The sequence below is a fragment of the Columba livia genome, chromosome 3, assembly GCF_036013475.1.
Source record: "Columba livia isolate bColLiv1 breed racing homer chromosome 3, bColLiv1.pat.W.v2, whole genome shotgun sequence".
NCBI lineage: Eukaryota > Metazoa > Chordata > Aves > Columbiformes > Columbidae > Columba > Columba livia.
The window spans coordinates 52436798-52456663 of NC_088604.1; the positions used below are offsets into that span (position 1 = coordinate 52436798).

The window sequence follows — 19866 nt, forward strand, 5'->3', positions numbered from 1 at the left end:
ACTGCATTATTATAATTTACACCATTCTTAACTGTAACACAAAGTGTCTACGTAAAGGAAATGACTGTAACATCACTAAGTGGTCTTTTGTTTCCCTTCAGTAGCTTCCAAAGCATATTTTGCCTTTTCAGTTGAATGAAAAGGAATCATATCAACTGACTTCTGGTCAGAAATCCAGAGAGAACTGTTCTCACTAAGCTGCACAAAAGTATGACTTGTACAAAAAAGGAAACAGCACACTGCCACTGGATATCAAGAAATAGCTTTTCTTCCTCAACATGGACAGTATTAAGTAATGTCAGCAAGCGAGCAGATTACAGTCACTTCAGAAACTTCACCCTCGACTGTAAACATATTTCCAGTGTGAGAAGAATAGTGTGAACTGCCTCTTTAGTTGCCATTGTATAACAAGCCTCCACGGCGAGCGCAGAGGATGACACGCTCAGCAGAGGCACCGCAGACAGCCCCAGCCATTGTGGGCAATGTGCTGACAAATGCTGCTGACAGCTTGGGCCCCGAGAGGTGGGCCGCAGGTTATGCAGCATCACTACTGGTACAGCAAGCCTGAAAAAAAAACAACCTGTAATTTAGACAGCTTTTAAGCAGCTGATTAAAAGGCTCCGACAGAGGAGATTAAGCAACAGTTCAGAATATTTCAGTTTTAAGTGATTATTCCCTTGGGAGATCACTACCTCTACAGCAGAGCTGGCAGAGTGGGATGGTGTGTCTGTGCCTCGGCTGCTGCAGTTCGTAACTTTACACTCCTCCGTCAGCTGCAGGGGCAGGTAAACACACCTTCACATGCCACCAACTGGGGAAGCTGATGCTGACCTTCATCACCAGCAGGTTGAGGGAGGCTCTCTTCCCCCTCTACTCTGCTCTGGTGAGGCTGTACCTGGAGTACTGCATCCAGTTCTGGGCTCCCCAGTTTAAGAAGGACAAGGGATTACTGGAGGAAGTCCTGCAGTGGGCTACAAAGATCATTAGGGGACTGGAGCACTTTTCCTATGAAGAGAGACTGAGAGCTGGGTCTGTTCACCCTGGAAAAGAGAAGGCTGAGAGGGGATCTCATCAATGTTTATAAATATCTCAAGGGTAGATGTCAACAGGATGGGACCAGACTCTTCTCAGTGGTGCCCAACAATAGGATGAGGGGCAACTGGCACAGACTGAAGCACAGGAGGTTCCACCTGAATATGAGGAGAGATTTCTTTACTTTGAGGGTGCCAGAGCACTGGAACAGGCTGCCCAGAGAGCTTGTGGAGTCTCCTCCTCTGGAGACATTCAAGACCCACCTGGACACATTCTTGTGTGATCTGCTCTGGGTGAACCTGCTTTAGCAGGTGGGTTGGACTAGATGATCTCCAGAGGTCCTTTCCAACCCCAACCATTCTGTGATTCTGTAACCACCACAGTATCAGCAGAGGTACTGGCCAGATTGCTAGAGGACAAACATTTTCATCTTAAACCACTGCAATTCCTTGCTCTGTTGCAACAGAGAAAGGAACAGAACATGCACAAGCATGATTCTCCTGGTCCCTAAGTAAATAATGCCCGAGTTGTCTATCTCCAGCCATGAAAAGAAAGGAACTGCTAGATGAAATATAAAAACATTCACAATGGATGCCTGACATTACTGTTATCAACACACACCTGCTTTACACGCTCTCCTCATGCTGTGGAGCAAACTATCAATAAGAGGGCACAACTATTTCAAGATCAGAACAACCACTCCTCTTTCAACCAAGAGCCAAGAGTTTATTATTAAAACAAAGACTAAGCCAAATGATAATTAGGTCAAATATAAAAATGCCCTTCTTAAATGTCCTACATCCAAGCTCTGCAGCTCCCGATGACATCTAATAATTTAGCTTGAGCTTCATTAAGTTTGAGCCCTTTATTAAAAGCACATTTTCCTCATTAAGCCTTCATTTTATCCAAACAACAAGAACTCCAGTAATTACTTCAGATATACTAGAAACTTCACAGCAGTGAGTTGCTGCCAAGGCCCATTTCAGATTGATAGCAATTTTAATAAGAAGTGATGTATTTACTGACATGTAGATCCTGGTTTTAATATTTTATTATCCAAATAATATTCATGAGCATTTGCATAGGATTTTACCACTGAATGTTACTGCAAAGGCAAATTTCTCAAATGCATGATCAAGTGGCTTCAAATACATTGCATTACTATACTTGTCGTGGAAAATCAGTGCAGTTTACCATTTTTTGTCTTTCATTCCAAGACCTGTACAAGCAGAAAGATCTCTGACATGACCTCCCCAGACTGGTAAGATGTGAAGATGGTGAAGCTGAAAGCAGAACTGGCTGTCGGTCTCAGTCTCCCTTTTCCATTGCAGAGGCATTAAACCCGGAAATAAATTTCCAACTCTGTAGAAGACTTTTAGCCAGCTACCAGCCTTCTCTCCTAGCAAGGATTAGCTCCCATTATTTGTGCATAAATATTTTCCGGACTGGAATCTGAAAATTTCACTGAGTAAGCAGCTCTCCTGAAAGTTCTACATCATAGCTTTTACCTCATCGAGCCTAACCAATGCAGCAGAAGCAGGCTACTCACCGATCGATCACAATCTCTTTCTGTCTTAGCAGCCCCTCTTTAATTTTCATTAGAGATTCCCAGTTGCTGAAGTCCTGATAGCTGGTAGTTGGGTAACTTTGACGAGATGTTCCTGTCGGAACCTGCATAAAATAATTGTAGAATTAGCCTCCAAAACAGTAAATACCTTAATATCTAGGAGGATATTTAGTAGTTTGTTGTTTCAGAAACCTAACCATAGTTTTCCAGTTTAACTCAGGCTTGTTTTATTTGGAACAATTGGATTTATAAACAAGTTTCTTGAAACAAACTTGAGTCACAAGTGTCAGTGATTTAGAAATTATTTTATCATTTCTCTACTAAAGAATTCATAGCTCTGAAAGTTTGAAATGAAAAGGTCATTTAGAATTTAAGTATTGAATTAAGACAAACATGAAGAAATGTTCATATCCTGCTGCAATCCTGTAGCACTACAAACGAGATAGCTTAATAGCTTTGGACCTGCTGATAACTGCAGATAACAGTTACCAATCTTTTCACTTGATTGACTCCCACCTGTAACTTTAGCATTCAGAGAAACTCCCCTAGATTTATGCCTACCTAAAAGACAGAATATGGAAATATAACTCTGGGTAAATTCAAACTGTTTCCAATAATACATTTCACAAACAACACGTTTCAGGCTTTCCTTTCATCTTCACAAAAGCCAGGCTGTGTCTCACAACAAACTGAGGATGATGGTTGAACTAAATATGAAAACCAACAACATTACAGTTTGGAAGAAAAGTAAACACCTAACTGGGATGTTTTATCAAGACATTTTTATACTCAGAATAGAAAAAACATTACAAGTATTTGCATCAGGAATTCACATAAGGGAAGTTTTAACTTTTGTGATCAGACTGAGGGATCTCAGCATCGTCTGCCATGAGGTATCATCTAAGCTTCCACCAGTTTTTTAAAACACTGAAAAAAAAAACATTTCCCTTTTATTATTTGGGAGGCATCCTGGGCTATGTTGCCTTTTTATGTCTTTGGAAAAGAGTAGAAGGAAAGAAAAGAGTGAAAATATGGCTTTTTTTTTTCTAGGTTTAAATAGATTTTAGGATATTTTTACATGTGTCACTCTGAAACGTTTCAGATTTCATTTGAAATTACAATAAACGGTATTAAGACCAAGACATATCATGAACAATTAAAACGAGGTAAACAACTGCTTTACTTTAAATTCTAACACTGAATGGAGAGATTTCGTTGCCTAAATCCCCATACCATGCTGTGCTAAAGTCAGGAACCAACTCCTGACAGCTGTGCTCTCTTCTGTAAACTGATAAAGTATTTTTTCCCATCCAGGCTTTAATGACTGGATAACCAGTGTTCTTTGAGGAAAAAAGTAAAATGTGAAGTAATATGAAAATCAAATTTTACCTTAAAATGGTTCACTGATTTATGGCTATGGTTAATGTTTCTTGTCCTATGTTCATCCACAATAACACCCCACAGGCAATAAAAAAAAACAGGAAACATTTGAAAATTTTCTCGAATTTTCTCAAAGTGCCTCCTACAACTGCTTACTAAAGCATATTCTAGGTTTGAAACATTTGTGGGAATAAAACATGCCACATCTGCAATTTCTAGGAAGTCAGTCCATTAAATCTACACTCGTTCAAGGAAGTTCTGTCACAGATGGCACCGCGCGCTGCTGGGAAGCAAGGAACGGCAAAGCTAAGTGCTGCTTGGATTAAGATCTACCACCCATTTCCTAACATTTGCAATCGATTTAACAGTTGTCTTGCTTCATTTTTCACACACAATGATCAATATTAGCATTAAAAAAAACCCTAAACTAGTGATATCACCTTGGCCTTTTTTTTTTTTTTGCTTGAGCAGTACTCTGATAAAACTTAGGAAAGATACCAAGCCACGATTCTTCCTGTAAGTAATACATGTGCAGAGCCTGTAAGAATCAATGAATCTAAAATTAATTTTGCCTGGGTCAATCCAGACCAGACAGCTTCAAAGTCATCTTTGGTGCTTACAGAATACCTTAGGATTGTCACATATTGTTCTGTATTACAGTTATCCATGTGACTGGCTGAATTAACAGGCTCCAGCACAAAACTATTTCACTGGAAGACTCTCTTAGTCACACATGCCATGTCACGCAGTATAAAGCGACAACATCAGGAACTATCACTGTACTTTGTGTCATGAAATTTTTTCCTTCACTTCTCCCACTAGGCTGCTGAATGCTTTTCTATATCCTCCTCAATACCATTACACTACAGTCAAAAAAAAAAAAGAGAAAGAAATAGTCCTTAATGCAGTTGGGATTAGATCTTTAGTATTCAAAGACAGAAATTCCACCTGTACCCAAAAGAAAAAACCTGTAAGAGTTTGACATGATAAACAGGTAATATATGGCTTTATAAAGCCAAACCAACCCATTATTGAGCAAGGTGAACTTTTTCTTTAAGACTGAGCTATAAAAATTAAGATATTAAAGACAACTATTTAAATGTGAATTCATATTAACTGAAAATGTTTTGGAAGCCACCAGTGGTTTCTCTAGCAAAATTATTCAAAGCAAGTCCATTACTTCAATCAGCACCTTTCCAAACTTCATAGTTTGGACTAAAATTAGAAAGAAACCCTTCAACCTTTGTACAATAAGTGACTATACAAGAAGTCAATCAAACATTAAGGCTGCTAAACAGCAAGGCAATAAGTTTTGCAAAGTTAAGAACAGAGTAATATTTTGTCAATTAGATGTTAACAGCAGTGATCAGATTTGTTTTTTAAAAAGTCTAATATATAAGGCCTCCTTAGCTGACTGACCAAGATGCTTCTTGGCTTTGGAATATATCTATAATCTTGCGGAGTATAGAGCTGCTGTATTTACATATATAACAACAAGTAAAATATTATTTTGTATTCTAACTGTATGCCTCAATTTGCCACTCTGAGCAGACAAAAACAACAACAAATATTTCTGTTTCTGATATTGTGTTTCAGCCAAGTAAAAAAAAAAAATGCTAAAAATACTTCTTAGCACTGCCCAGAATAACAAGACACTTGACTCATTTATGAACACATGGTGTTGACTACTCCAAACAGCTTTCTAGCTGCTTTGAATGGTGTGGCAACACACAGGTGGTCCACTACATTTGAGCATTTTGTCTCCTAAGGACATCAAACCAAATAGTGAGAGCAAGATACACTTTTAGGACTCACATACGGAAAGCCATCCACAACTCCAAGCCCTCAACTTGAATCCTCCACATCTACAAAATAAAACACCAGCCTGAAACACACAGCATTCTTTTCCATCTGCCCTAGAAAATACAACTATTTTTGTCACCTGGCAGCTCTTCCAAATATCAGCCTTGGACCGAACATCTGTTCAGTTCAAACTGTATCCCTTGCGCCCTGGCGCCCAAAGGTCCTCACTAGCTTGTTTCTTGACAAGGGCTTGGCCTTGACTTTCATGACCTGGCAAGCCTTCAAGTCACTGCTGAGGCACAGCTAGCTGCTGGGAAAAAAAACCAAAATATAAAACCTTTGCTGTACTAGCCCATATGCAAATATTTATTACTGGAACACGCATTGCTGACTGATACCATCATGTTTCTTAACAGTGGGAAAATAATTTTTCTCTGGACTAGAGGGTAACAACATTTGGATAACTTAGGCCAATAACGGCTGTGGTTTTAATTGTGCTAATTAAAATTATCTTTTCCAAACATGCTCGTAGTTTCTCCCAGAAGCCCTCCAGTGTCTCAGCACACAGAGCGGCACGGCATTCTATGTAACATGCTGTATTGCAAAGAAAAGGTGGACTCCAAAAAACATTTAAATGACAGCTAATCTCAAAAAAGCAATGGATTTTAATGATTTTTTTTCTTTTCTGAAAGTTGCAGTTTAAATAATTTAGCACTGTCTATACTACAACTGTAAAGTCTTCATAGCCCATTACTAACAGCAGAGCACCGAAAGTTACACCAAGTGAACGATCCCTTTAGGCCAACTGCTTGCACTGCCCCGTGCTACCATAAACCCCCTCCCCATAGGTCTCACTTTTCTCTCCCTACATTTTACAGGCATTTATTACTCAGGAGAAATCCTTGTATCCACAGCTAATCCAAGGCAAAGAATTGGTACAACCAACGTCAGTAGGAGCACAAACAGTTACTTTGGTTGGACTGACAGTGGAGGAAACAAATTGGAGTGTCCCCAGGGACAGGGGACTTGCCCTCCTACCTCCCTGGGTGACAGGGAAAGAGAAGAGGTGGCTGTGGCAGCTAAGCAAGCCCAAATGAACTATTATCACAGGGATGCCTCTTGCTCTTCACTCCCCTGTGACTGGAAAAGGATTAGATGTGTAAAGGCAGAGCAGCAGCCACAAACAAGCTCTGCAACTGTTCCCCACCATGGGTAAGAAATGAAGAATTTACCCACCCCCTCCTCCCCAAACAGATTTCTTCCTAACATAAGGGCAAGTGGTTTGGCTCACAACAGCTCCTCAAATTCAAACAATCCCACAAGATCATCCATCTACTTGCCACAAAAACACAACAAGGCTAGTGGCTCCCATGCAGGAAAAGAGAGGGGGCTGCAACCATGGATCAGGCCATAATTTTAAGTCACTTCAAAGCACTGCAAGTAATCATTTATATTGAAAGAGGCTGTGCCTTGCTCAAGTGCGCTAGAAAGAACAGCCATGAAGAAGCATTGTAACAGATTCCCAGATGGGTAAAAACAAGGCTGATTCAAGAAATCCTGACTTGAGGTGTCTATATTTCACCACCACCTACTTACTCTGCTCCATCTTTGCCTTTTAGGGGAGAGAGTGTTTCTGCTCAGCAGGATATAATCCCTACAGTTCTTGGCAGCAACACCTAGGCTGTATCACATTTTGCTATAGTTTTACACATCTCCAGCAGTCATGGGGGAGAGAACATCCAATTGTGCCCTTGCACCCTTATTTCAGCCATGATACATGTGGTGTTCTTTGGGGAATTTTTAAAGAGGAAGAGCACATAATTAAAATCAAAATTAAAACATCATTAAATTGTGAGAAATGTGTTGTAGAGAGGTTAGCAAGGCCAACAGCAAGTGATGAAATCCAGCACATTAAAAAGAAAAAAAGAAGAAATTTTAAAAATCAATAAGGCTTGGAAAAAAAAATGCAGACACATTCTTTATATAGAAATGCAACTGCAAAGTAAGTAATATAAGAGAAGCCACAACTAATAGAAGAATTACTTTGACAGGAGTTCACAACTTAACCTGCCTGAAAATCAGCTTAATGCAACTCAGGATTGCCTATATATGATACATCAGGTCACAGAGAATGGAGGTGAGGGAAGGAGTAAGACAGTGTCTTTAAACAGCTCTGGCATAAACCCAGCTGGAAGAATATGTTCAGTTCTGGGCATCATACTACCAGAAAGTCACTGAAACTGTAGAACATGTTCAAAGAAGAGCAACTAATGATTAACGAGCTTAGAAGAAGCGATTTATGAGCAAAGAGCTAAATACCACAAAGGCTGAAGAGACAAGAAATCAGCCAGCAAATGCTTTGTTTCCTAGGCTGAGAGTCCAAGTTTGACGGAATGAAAATTGAGATATGACTATCTGGGCTAAAAGTATCAGGAGACAAAACCAAACAAAAGAAAAGCAACACACAAACAAACTAAAAAAAGGGAGAAAGTACTGAAAGAATCTCATAAAATTTGAATTTGTTTAAGATTAACACTGAATAAATTTTAGGATGTAAAGGGTTAGTCAGTCCTTACTTGATGATACATCAGGACGACTTCTTAGGGTTAAATTATGCTGGGAACAAATACACGTGACTAGGGATAGAAATGACTATTCAATGCTGAGAGGAGAATCACAACTAGGGTCCAGTCACATAAACTTGAAAAACAAGATCAACACTCATTTAAGAAAGGGCTTACCTTAAAAATACATAGCCATAGTTGAATTACATGGATGCTACACTAAGGATTTCTACAGAATAAGCAGCCAGCATGACAGATGCACTAATTATTATCTTAGTTTGCAGCAGTCTAAAGTCGTGTTGGTAATTTGGAATCTAAAAACTGACAACCAAAAAAAAAGGACAATTTCCCATCCCATTTTCAGCGTTTTGTTTTGGCTTGGTTTTTTTTTTTGCCATTAGAGAACCAGACCCATTCACTTTGGCGTTGCCCTATCTCAGAGGGATTTACAAAGCAAGCACAGTAAGGCCTTTGCTAGTGCACTAACTCGCTCCTTCTCCTCTTTGCAGCAAGCGTTTAAAATTAGCATAATGAGTTGTTCTTCTCTGCAAGGGGAAGCCAACATGCCTCCCTTCAGTCAGATGGAACCACATTATTGCATCTGTTGTATGACTTTTTAAAGCTTTTTCAATAAAAAATTAAAATGCTAATGCTGGCTATTTATACACAACATCACTATCATTGTACCTTTTAGAAAGTGGAAACTTTCAAAAAGAATAAGCAGTAATAGCATTAAAGTCCCTCCAAAAAGCAGCACTCCCTCTAGCCATTAAACTTTTTTCAAGAATGTTTGTTGAAGCCTCCTTCACAAATAAAATACCCAATGCACACAAAGCATTACATGCTTTATTAGAGCTCTCATGGACTTGACTCACATAAGCCAGAAGGGAATCTGACTGTCCTACAAGTTACTGTTATTCGTACAGTTACTTCTTCTCCAACATTGTTTATAGTGCAGCTGAGGTTTCTGAATTTTATCAAGGTCAGGTCTTGATAACCACAGCAAGAGAGGAAGATGCGATCCCTTACCACAATAGCTTACAAATGAACTAAGAGGAAAGCATAGCAAGTATGTTGTTGCTGGGATACTAAGAGAGATGAGAGAAAACAAATGCTAAGGTCAGGTATTGCTATTCACCATGGGGGGAAAAAAACAAATAAAAAACCACAGACTTCTGCTACTGATGGCATAGTTATAGGGGTTTGATGGCAACTGCATGGTCACTTAAACCTGGCACAAATTTATACTGTTATCAAAGGGAGAGTGCCTGTTCTCCTGCCCTTGCTCACCACTTCCAACATTCATTCCTTTCAGCTCCCTCCTGACAGCCCTGGTCCTACATTCTCCCTCCATTCCATACACACGAAGGTTATTCGTATTGAGGTCAGGCTCCTATCAGATTCATTGCACAAGGCCATGTGAAATCTAGTGCTGGCACACACTGTTAAGTGGAAAAGCAGTGTACGAGATGACACATTTTGCAGCGGCACAGCTTTGTAATGGATTAGTACGAACACGCAACCACAAGCTGAATTATCTCAACTCCAGACAGTGCCCAGCCTTCCAAGAGTACCAGCCTGTGGACTGAAAATCTTCTAAGCTTCTGAAAAAAATACTGCTATGGATTTGCTGTGACACTGTCAAGTTACCTGTCAAGACTTGATATTTAGATATGCAATCAGTTTGAGAAAAGGAACTTCCACATGAAGGTGGCGTAAGAGAAAAAAAAAAACAAAACAAACAAACAAACAAACCCCAAGCAATAAAGAGCCTCCTGCACTTTATCTTTCAAAATAGTCCTGTGCTGGTTACCTGAATTATGAGAGCACACACAGGACCAGCAGCACAATCCCAGTCTGAGTATGTATGTGTGACAGATCTGTGCCCAGAAACTGCATCCAGCAGGGTTACTGAACAAAACAGGAGTATAACAGGGGATTTGTAAGGCAAGTGAACTGAAATGCTGCCCACTGCTTAACTGGCAAGGTTGCGTTCCCTCTGGCACCCCTGATGACTTCCTGCAAAAGTCTCAAACAACAAAGTAAGAAGTCTCTGAAAAGACTTTGCAAGATGCCTGCAGATGCACGGTGTCACCGTGTGAGGCAAGGACAGCCTCATGACAAGAGGCTGAAGCCACCCAGCAGTCCTCCAGGACCCTCTCATCTCTGCCACCTTCAGCCACTGCCTTCAAGTGTGACACGGGCACACCCAGAGCTGCACACGAGATTATATACCCTCTTCTGCTTATCTCCCCATGAACGATCACACTTCTCTTGCTTTTATGTGCTGTTATAACGTTCCTTTATACTCCAGGCAACACCAATATTATTTTTGTCAGAAATCCTTTCCAATTCTATTCTGGCAAATGGTATGAACACAACACACTTCTAGGTGCCACTTCATATGACGTTAAAAGCAACAGTGCCTGGAATTTTCCACTGATAACAATTGGGTCTTTCCTAAGTATAGAAGCACTTCTTTTATTAAGTGTTCATTTTATCTTTCAATTACATTAAAATTCAAATGTTCTTTACTAAAAAGAAAAAACAAACAAACAAACAAACAAGAAACCTGGAGATGAAAGGGAGCTTCCACAAGGAAAAGTAACGTGACCAAAAAGTGACTACAGTTTTTCAAAGCCCATAAAAAGGACAATTATTTTAAGTGCTGCAGAAATGTAGGATATACACTAAGAAATTTTATGAACTATACAAGTAAGACAGAAAGATTAGAAAACATGAATAATTGGGAAGCCAAAATAAATCACAAATCAACCATGAATGGAAGCACCCCTAAAACGAAAATCTCTCAGTCACTTGCACTCGGGCATCCTCAACAGAATTCTAATATTTTATAAAAATCTTTATGTTAAATGTACACTGCTAATATGTACAAATACTTGTTTATTAAGGGCTTGTGTTGATTGCTCATTCATTACGTATTACTCCTGCACACAGCCAAAAGAGTAGATGCAAAAAGTGACCTAGAAAGCAAGCAAAAAGGCACCTATTTTTTGCCAGGCAGCAAAGGTGCCACCAGTCTGGAACAGACACCAACACGAGCCCTTCTGTAACACTAGGGTAATAAAAGGGAGTCCAACTTGGGAGAATATGAGAAGGGAAAGAAAAATGAATGTTTACTTGCTGTCCAGTGATTGTAAAAGAAAATTTAAAAGAACCTAATAAGCATCAGATTCTCTTAACAAAACACAAAAACATAGAAGAAGACAAGTAAGTCCTCTGAATTTAATGTGAAGCAGAATCATACATTTGGGGAAAACTGATGCTCTGCAAATTCTTTATCAAGGGTCCCAATTTTTCAGACAGAAGCTCTTTAGAGCCTGTGAAGGGTGTTGGTCCCTGAACCAAAACACTGAGCCTCTCCTTCTGCATTCAGTTTGTTTTAGCTTTAATGACTTTAAAAGAAACATGAGCCCTGAGTGTAATATTCACCACACTTAACTGAAGTTAAACACAAAAATCGCCCACAAAAATAAAGCAGAAACATTCAAAATATTTATACGACAACAAACTTACAAAAGCATACTTTATAAATGGCAATCCAGAACTGGTCTCCACGGACATTTGAAGACAGAATGGAGATGGAGTCTGGCCAAACTACCAGAACCTGTGCATTTCAAGTTTTGCAGGTTCAACTTCTGTACACGTTATAACTGATAGCACACGGGGAAGGAATGATTAGGTAATGCACTGTTTTCCACTCCCTTTTAGGCTGATAAGCCGACGTAAAAATGCCCTGCAAGTAAGAATGCCCTGCAACCCTCACTTTGTTCTTCTCCAGCTCTTATTACCACTAACACAGATTTTAAAAAGACAAGGATATTCTATAAAAAGCAGCAAGTGAGGGATTTAGTAAAATCACCGTACTGGGAATTGGAGACAAAAACAAGTTCCCGACAAACCCAGCCTCACACGGGGTTAATAATATGGATGTCAGAGCTCTGCACAACATGGGTACAGTCCTCATTTATGTGTGTTGGTGACTACCTTGAAAAACTTAAGCAGATGGAAAAATTAGAGGCATACTCATGTTTTCTGACCCCACTGCAGGAATTCTTCCTTGGAGGAGCTAGCTGTGTTTCAGCCAGCAAACCATGCAGGACAGCAAGTGAAAAGATTTCTATTGCTTCAGGGGGGGATTCTACCACCAACCCTGTACAGCATCACATACATCACATAAACAACAATTACTCAGCCACTTTCCCCAGAATTTGGAAAAAAAACAAAACAAAATAAAACAAAAAACAAACAAACAAACCTCACATGGAGACACCATGTACCTGCATGATTTTCTAAATTTCAGAGGGAATTGCAGAGGCTTGGTGCCTCTCACAAATCAAGTCCTAGAATCTCACAAGGCAAACATTTGAAAACTCTGTCCTGAAACTTCTGCGTCACTGACAGAAGAAATGCCACCAGTTTAACACCAGACTGCCTGGGAAACTGGGAACCACACAAGCATGGAAGGTAGTCACACAACTTGTGTGTGGAGTAAGTGACGGATATTTAAACTGTTTGGCTTCAATCCAGATTACGAACCTTTCCCACTTGAGTTTATGAGGGGTACTTGAAACGCACTTGTCTCTAACAAAAGTAGCAGGATGATGTAAGTGTGCGTTTGCACATCCGTGTCAGTGTGTGAAGGTGTTGCCTTCTTTGGGAGATAAAGGTGGGGGGAGCCCCAGCACCTTCTTAATATAAGCAGAAAGCACGGGAAGAGTTCACACTAAAACACAAATATCACTTCCACCACCCGCAATTTGTACTTGTCACTTGCAGGTCTCTAAGTATCTTGAAAAATGAAGTATCCTTATAATTCTCATTCTACGGGAAGGAAACGGAGAAAAGACAATTTGCTCAAGGCTCTGTAAAGAGCACCAAAACACAGCTAGTGTGGAAACCATTTGTAAACAAAATAAGAAAAATAAACCTCTTGAATTAAGTTTTTGATTGAATTTAAAAGAAAAAAAAGGTTCTTATCCATCCCTAACATCCTTGGAGCCAATACAGAGACGAAGCTGTATCTTCTGTTTGAGAGGATCTGAATCTACTTTTCATCATGCTGGAAAACGTCGCACATACAGAGGAAGGCCTCCTGATGCTCCAGCTGGAGACTCCCTTTTGTGTCAAATACTGAGAGAATGAGAGAGGAAAATTATTCCCAGCATCGTGATGAGCCACTCTGCTACGGGCATCTGCAGCAAACCCTTGCTTGTACACTCCCTAATAGTGCATCAATAATACCAAACATTTGTAAAGAACTAAAAGATGGTTCAATAATAACTAGTTCAAAGCTGTATGTATACCTCTTCACCTAGTTCCTCTGTGAGTAAAGCTCAAAATAGCTTTCTTACAGTCTTTGAAAAATAATCAAAAGAAACGTGCAATTCTGGTAATGCAGATGAGATTCAAAGTCATCATTTTTCAAATTCCAGGCCACTGCTACTTCCTTTAAGCTAAACTCTATCCACTAGTCAAGTTTAAAAGGCTTGCTAATTCACAACTCACCTCTCTACACTGTCATTACTAAAGGTATTTTAGACAAAAGGAAATCTGCAAAGTCCTCCATAGGTGGAAAGAAGCACCAGGAAGCTCAGGTGGTCTGTAGGGAAGTCAGGAGATCCTCCATACTTTTGACTTTATAGTCCTATGCGCTAAAAAAGTCATAATGAACACTCAAGCAGGTGTGCTTTTCAGCTATTGCACCCTATAAGCATATCTGAACACGTTTTTTCCTTTCTCTTCCTCTCATCAACTATGCTCATACTCTGTCCATAGTGGTAGCTAATACAATGTATTAAACTAATCTAGTAAAACTATATCCTTGATCTATATACTTCTTAATCTACACAGGAGTTACTGCAGTCTGGAGAGATTTTAGTCTCTTCTTTTAAAACTAGTACTAGAGTAATCCAATATAACATGAATTAGGCAACTGTATTTTAACACAGAAGAAGGCTCACATAGAAGCTGGCAAAGTTAATCTGTCAGAATGAACTGCCTTTGTTTTCATGTTCTAATTCACAGAGATGTTAATACTATTTTTATACCAAGTACTCATAGAACCAATAAAAAGGACTATTTCAAAACCACAGGACCAGTTCATTTGAGGCCACAAAAAGAGGCAAACAAATAGCTTCTTCTGTAAGAAGAAAGTCATAAAAGGAGGAAGATAAGCTCTCCTTCACATCATCTTGGTGGCCCGGCAGTGACAGCCAAAAGGACCTTCAAGACTCTACTCGACAAAGTTTCCACGTTCCAGTGAGTGACAACAGAACTTCCATGAGGAAGCAGCTGCCTGTGACAAAATACATAGTCAGAAAATATTCGTAAGATCAGGAAATCTGTTCTTGCTACTCAGAGATTGTCTAAGCCAGAGGAGTAGAACAACTTTTTTATTTTGGCACATTTGAAGTAGAATAAAGATGAGCTTTTGTACCTCAAATTCTCAAATAATAGAGTTTGGGATCTTAATATGCTGAAGTTCTAGGAGCCACATAAGATTTTATTTTCAAAATAAAGGAATTTTTTCCTGCATATGTAATTGTGAAACAGCAATTATTTTCTGAAGAGGTAAAACACATTCTTCTATTTAAATAAACTTTAGTGATTCGTGGGAATTGTGCTTATTTATAGCTACTCAAAAAAAAAAAAAAAAAAGAAAAGAAAGAAAAAGGCAGGGCAGTTAGCAGAAGAAATAAGAGAAAAGAAATACGCCATTCTGTAACACCAACCAAGAGAAAGAAAGGTAATTTTGGTTCACATTTGCCATATGTACACATCTCAAAGGAGGACTGGCCTGAAAACCCTTTAACTGTCTGACATGTTGATCTCACTGAAGATCCCAGGGAGAGGCAAGGTTTGTGGCTACTGGTCTACACGCTCCCACTCCACACTACACAAGGGTGGTCACTGCAATATTCTGCACAAGAGAATTCTTCAGCTTCTCAATGCTACTAACACACTCACAACTTGGGCAATGTTTATGTACTTCTGTTAGTACAACTTAGAGCTGAAGATAAGTAGCAGCTAAATCTAAACCCCGACTGTTTCCCCTCCATTGTGCAGTTACTGTTTAAGTGGAGATAATCCAGTACCGCCACTTGGCAACTGGAACATAGTCTTCCAACTTTATCTCTCCTTCATATGCCTTTGTCCCGCCGCTCATCCATCACTCATAACATGTCAAATAACACAGCTAATCTCTGTGCTTCCTAGAACAGTTTATCTCAAAGACACTCAACACAGTTTCTTAGGTATAAGCATCTCAGCACACCACCTAAAGCACATTGTTCAGCTTAACCAATTGAGAACATCAGTAAACATCAAAATACAGTTCTCCTGAGCATTTCATAGAAATAAAAAACCTTCCACTGTAAAGGAGACCACCAAACCTCCTGTACTGTATCATGCTGCAATTTTGAAGACACTTTGCACCACTGCACTTAACTGGTACTATTCAATTATTTGGTTTTCATCAATCTAGTAAAAAAGTACACTTAATTGATATGAAAGCAACCAGATATTTGAAAAAGCACAGCATTCTGTGCTGTCAATATTTTATGGCAAAATATTTCATTCTGTGCTGTGTTGCCTCCAAGTGAAATAAGTGCTCCCTATAGGGGCATGGGGAGGCCACTGTGGATTTTCCAAGCAAGAGCCAAGCAAAATTTCTTGTTCCCCTTCTTCTCTCCTAACATTGGAACAAAGCACCAAAGACAATAAACAGGCGTTATACACTTCTGAGCCCTGTGATCTACTTTAGCAGTTAAAATTTCATGCCAGTTACAGCGATTGAAATGAAAACATTCAAGCTGACCTTTCCAAAAACGTCTTTGGTTAGTAACAAATCACACAACTAGTCCTGCCAGAGCCTTCAGCATTCCCAAAACGAGAAATATTTTGGGTCACAACCCCAGGCAGCAATACAGGCCTGAGGAAGAGTGGCTGGAAAGCTGCCCGGAGGAAAAGGATCCGGGGGTGTTGATTGACACCTGGCTGAATATGAACCAGCGTGTGCCCAAGTGGCCAAGAAAGCCAACAGCATCCAGGCTTGCATCAGCAATAGTGTGGCCAGCAGGACTAGGGAAGCGATCATCTCCATGTTCAGTTTTGGGTGCCTCGCTGAAAGAAGGACATTGAGGTGCTGGAGAGAGTTCAGAGGAGGGCAACAAAGCTGGTGAGGGGTCTGGAGCACAAGTCTTATGAGGAGCAGATGAGGAAACTGGGGTTGTTTAGTCTGGAGAAAAGGAGACTGAAGGGAGACCTTATTGCTGCCTAAAACTACCTGAAAGGAGGTTGTAGCGTGGAGGGTGTTGGTCTCTTCTCCCAAGTAGCAAGTGATGAGAGGAAATGGCCTCAAGTTGTGCTGGGGAGGTTCAGATTGGATATTGGGTAAAACTTCTTCACAGAAAGGGTTGTCAGGCATTGGAACAGGCTGCCCAGGGAAGTGGTGGAGTCACCATCCCTGGAGGTGTTTAAAATACATGTAGACATTGCACTTAGGGACATGGCTTTGAGGTGGGCTTGGCAGAGTTACATTAAAAGTCTGACTTGATCTTAAAGGTCTTAATCATAGAATTATTTAGGTTGGAATAGTTATCTCCTTATCTGATGTAAATCTGGAATGCTGTTCACAACAGCTGAAAACATTGCTTTTCCTGTATTTTCAGAAGGAATAAAAAACTCCCATCTCCCTTTAGGTTGCATTAGACCTGCAGTACAAATATAGCTGAAGGACACATTAGCTGGGTCCATTCCCTTCAGAGATTAGCAAAAAGTGTACAATAAGCCACATTTACTGATACTTGGATGGCTGCAAGCAATGACACGCTGCATGAAGCATCCAGAATTGTGCCAGAAAAATACTGGTTACAGAAAGGGGAGATCTCATTCTAGTGTTCAGTTTCAATACCAAAATCTGCTCTTCTGTCCCACCTACTCAAACAAACCAGTGCACATCTGTGGGATTATCCACTTCTCCCTTCTCTTCAGGTTACTTTTAAAGCAAATGTGTACAATGGAAGAACCTTAGCTGTGTGAAATTGTCGAGGGAGAATTGCAGTATGAGAGCAAACTGGAACAGCACCATGAAATAATGCACTAACCTGAGTACTCAAACTCACTGCTGATTTTCTTTACTTGTGTATTATAAACTTCTACGCAGTCATGGATTATCAACAGATTCAGATACTGACATTCAAACTCATTACACAGGTTATACAGGTGTCCAGTGCCTACAGCTAGAATTTTAAAAATTAGCACAAAAAAAAATAATAATAGCCCAAGAAATTATTGCCAATGTGAATAGAAGTCTTATTATTATTTAAATAAAGAAGCTGGTATGCTGAAGTATAACACATCTCTTTTTGGACATTATCCCAAACATCAACCATATCTCTAAATAAATTTATGAGAGGAAACATGCTCTGGTGGCAGATTTGTAATCCCACCGGAGAAAGCCCAGATCATCTCCATTTAAGGTCAAACAAGCAACAGCTGCACATTTTTGTTCCCCAGAACAAAATAAAGCTGACCAGAACCTCCAACACAGATTCCTTTTTAAAAGCTTTTCCTCTCTGATATCCATGGGTTTCTGGACCCATTCACTCAGGGGTGAATCAAACAGTACAACAATGTGCTCATATATACTGTCTGTACCTGTCAGACTGACACATCCCTTGAGCAGCACTTTGGCATCTTCCTCAGAGCCCCACCAAAATTCCTGTGAGTTACACAAGGGAGTGACACTAGACCGAACTAGAAAAATATTAGAGAGTGCGTACCCAAACAAGCTTGTTGTCAGGGAAACAACATCGATACAAGACTTACATCAACCTTGGGGTCTGAATTTGTATGTGTTATTTAATGAATATATTTTCAGTCCTAAAATTACTATCTGAGTTAGACATTTACAGAAGCATGAATTAATTTCTGAGATACTACTACTTTTATTAATGCCTTACCTTGCACATTTAAGTATCATCCTTTAAAAAGAAGACTAAACTATGAATGTGTCAGCAGCTTACAAACAAAATCAGCATTCTTTTAAGGTATCTTATTTCTTAAAAGCTCTAAAATTATGATTAGGTCCTACTCACTAACAAAAAAAGCTGAGAATTTGGGGTGGAGTAACTAAGTAACATGATCATTTTACAGCAACTCAGTAAAAGGGAGGAACTGGCATCACAGCTACTGCAGTGCTGGGTGTTGGACTTAAATAACAAAGTACAGAGGTAAATTTCAACAGTAAGAGTTTTGTATTACATCTTACAAAAAGCAAACTATGCAAGGATAGCAGTACTTTTGTTGGATGACAGAATGCAATAAAACCATGAAACTTCCCTCATAAAAAGGCCAAATACAGTTTGCTTGACTGTGAGAGATTTATAATATTAATAATGCCATTATAAGTGAATTATGAAACCTTTTGCAGTAGTACAGAACTACCACTCCTCACTGTGGAGATATTCAATTAACTTTCAACTAAAATATGTGACCTCAAATTTCCTGAGTTTGATACTAAAGGATAGCTGAAGTAGTCAGATTTATTATATTAAACATGAGTTTCTAACTTCAACTATGTTATTAACAATTTTGCAGAGAAGGGAAATCTTATTTACAGAAATGAAAATAGAGCTCAATTTGAAACAGGGTGGTACATTGACTCCAAGGTCTTTTTGTCTCTGGTTTGTCGCTTCTACCACAGCAGGGCTTACAGGGAATACAAAAAAAAAAACAAAACAAAACCCCACCACGTCTGGTTTTCTACTCAAAGCCAAGCGTTAATCTATGCTAAACAATTATTGTCAAAACTGGATCTATAAGTGTGCAGAGTTAGGCTGAGCTGCTGTATTTTTGCCTACGATTCCCAAATCGGGAAAAGGCACCCGCTGTCAGCTGCATCTGCGTGCTGAGCTGATGCTGGATGCTCACACACTCAACAGGTCGGTCCTTTCACACCCAGTAAATCCTCCACTTCCCAGATGCACAAAACCTACTCCTCATATGCACTGTGGTCTTATTAGTCATTTCCCAACACAGGATAATATACATAAACTGTGAAGTAGCATCCAGCTGCTGGTCCTATCCAAACAAACAGAACGGGTTCTCAAAAAAAATCACTTGGACAGTTTCCAGACACAAAAAGATGGGGAAGGAGAAAAAGGTGGTGTATATCTGTTTTAAAGAAGAGGTCAATACTTCAAATTCTATAGGAATTATACATTTTGGAGATGAATTTATATAAACACCAGATTTTATTTGGAAAAAAAAAAATCCCCTAACCCACAAATTAACTTAAAATGTTGGAAGAGGCTTGAAATACAGAAAAATTACATCAGTTCAAGCACTGTCAGGAGAAAGATGATATTGGAAAACATACATCATGCGCTGTAAACTGAGTATCAGCTGCATAACAGAATTTTCAAAACAATACGTACTGAAAATGTAGTTTAAGAAATCCCTTGTACAAAAGAAAATAATTTCAAGTAAAAAACC

General features: G+C 39.5%; 1 protein-coding gene across 5 annotated transcripts in view; it reads right to left on the reverse strand.

Moving 5' to 3' along the window:
• Window positions 1-19866, reverse strand: part of CEP85L (centrosomal protein 85 like) — a 150379-nt gene that overhangs the window by 30551 nt on the left and 99962 nt on the right. For all 5 annotated transcript variants that reach the window (XM_021294443.2, XM_065056745.1, XM_065056744.1 and 2 more), the window contains one exon: window positions 2582-2703. In XM_021294443.2, coding sequence (XP_021150118.2) covers window positions 2582-2703 — 122 coding nt within the window. The remainder of the gene's footprint in view (window positions 1-2581; window positions 2704-19866) is intronic.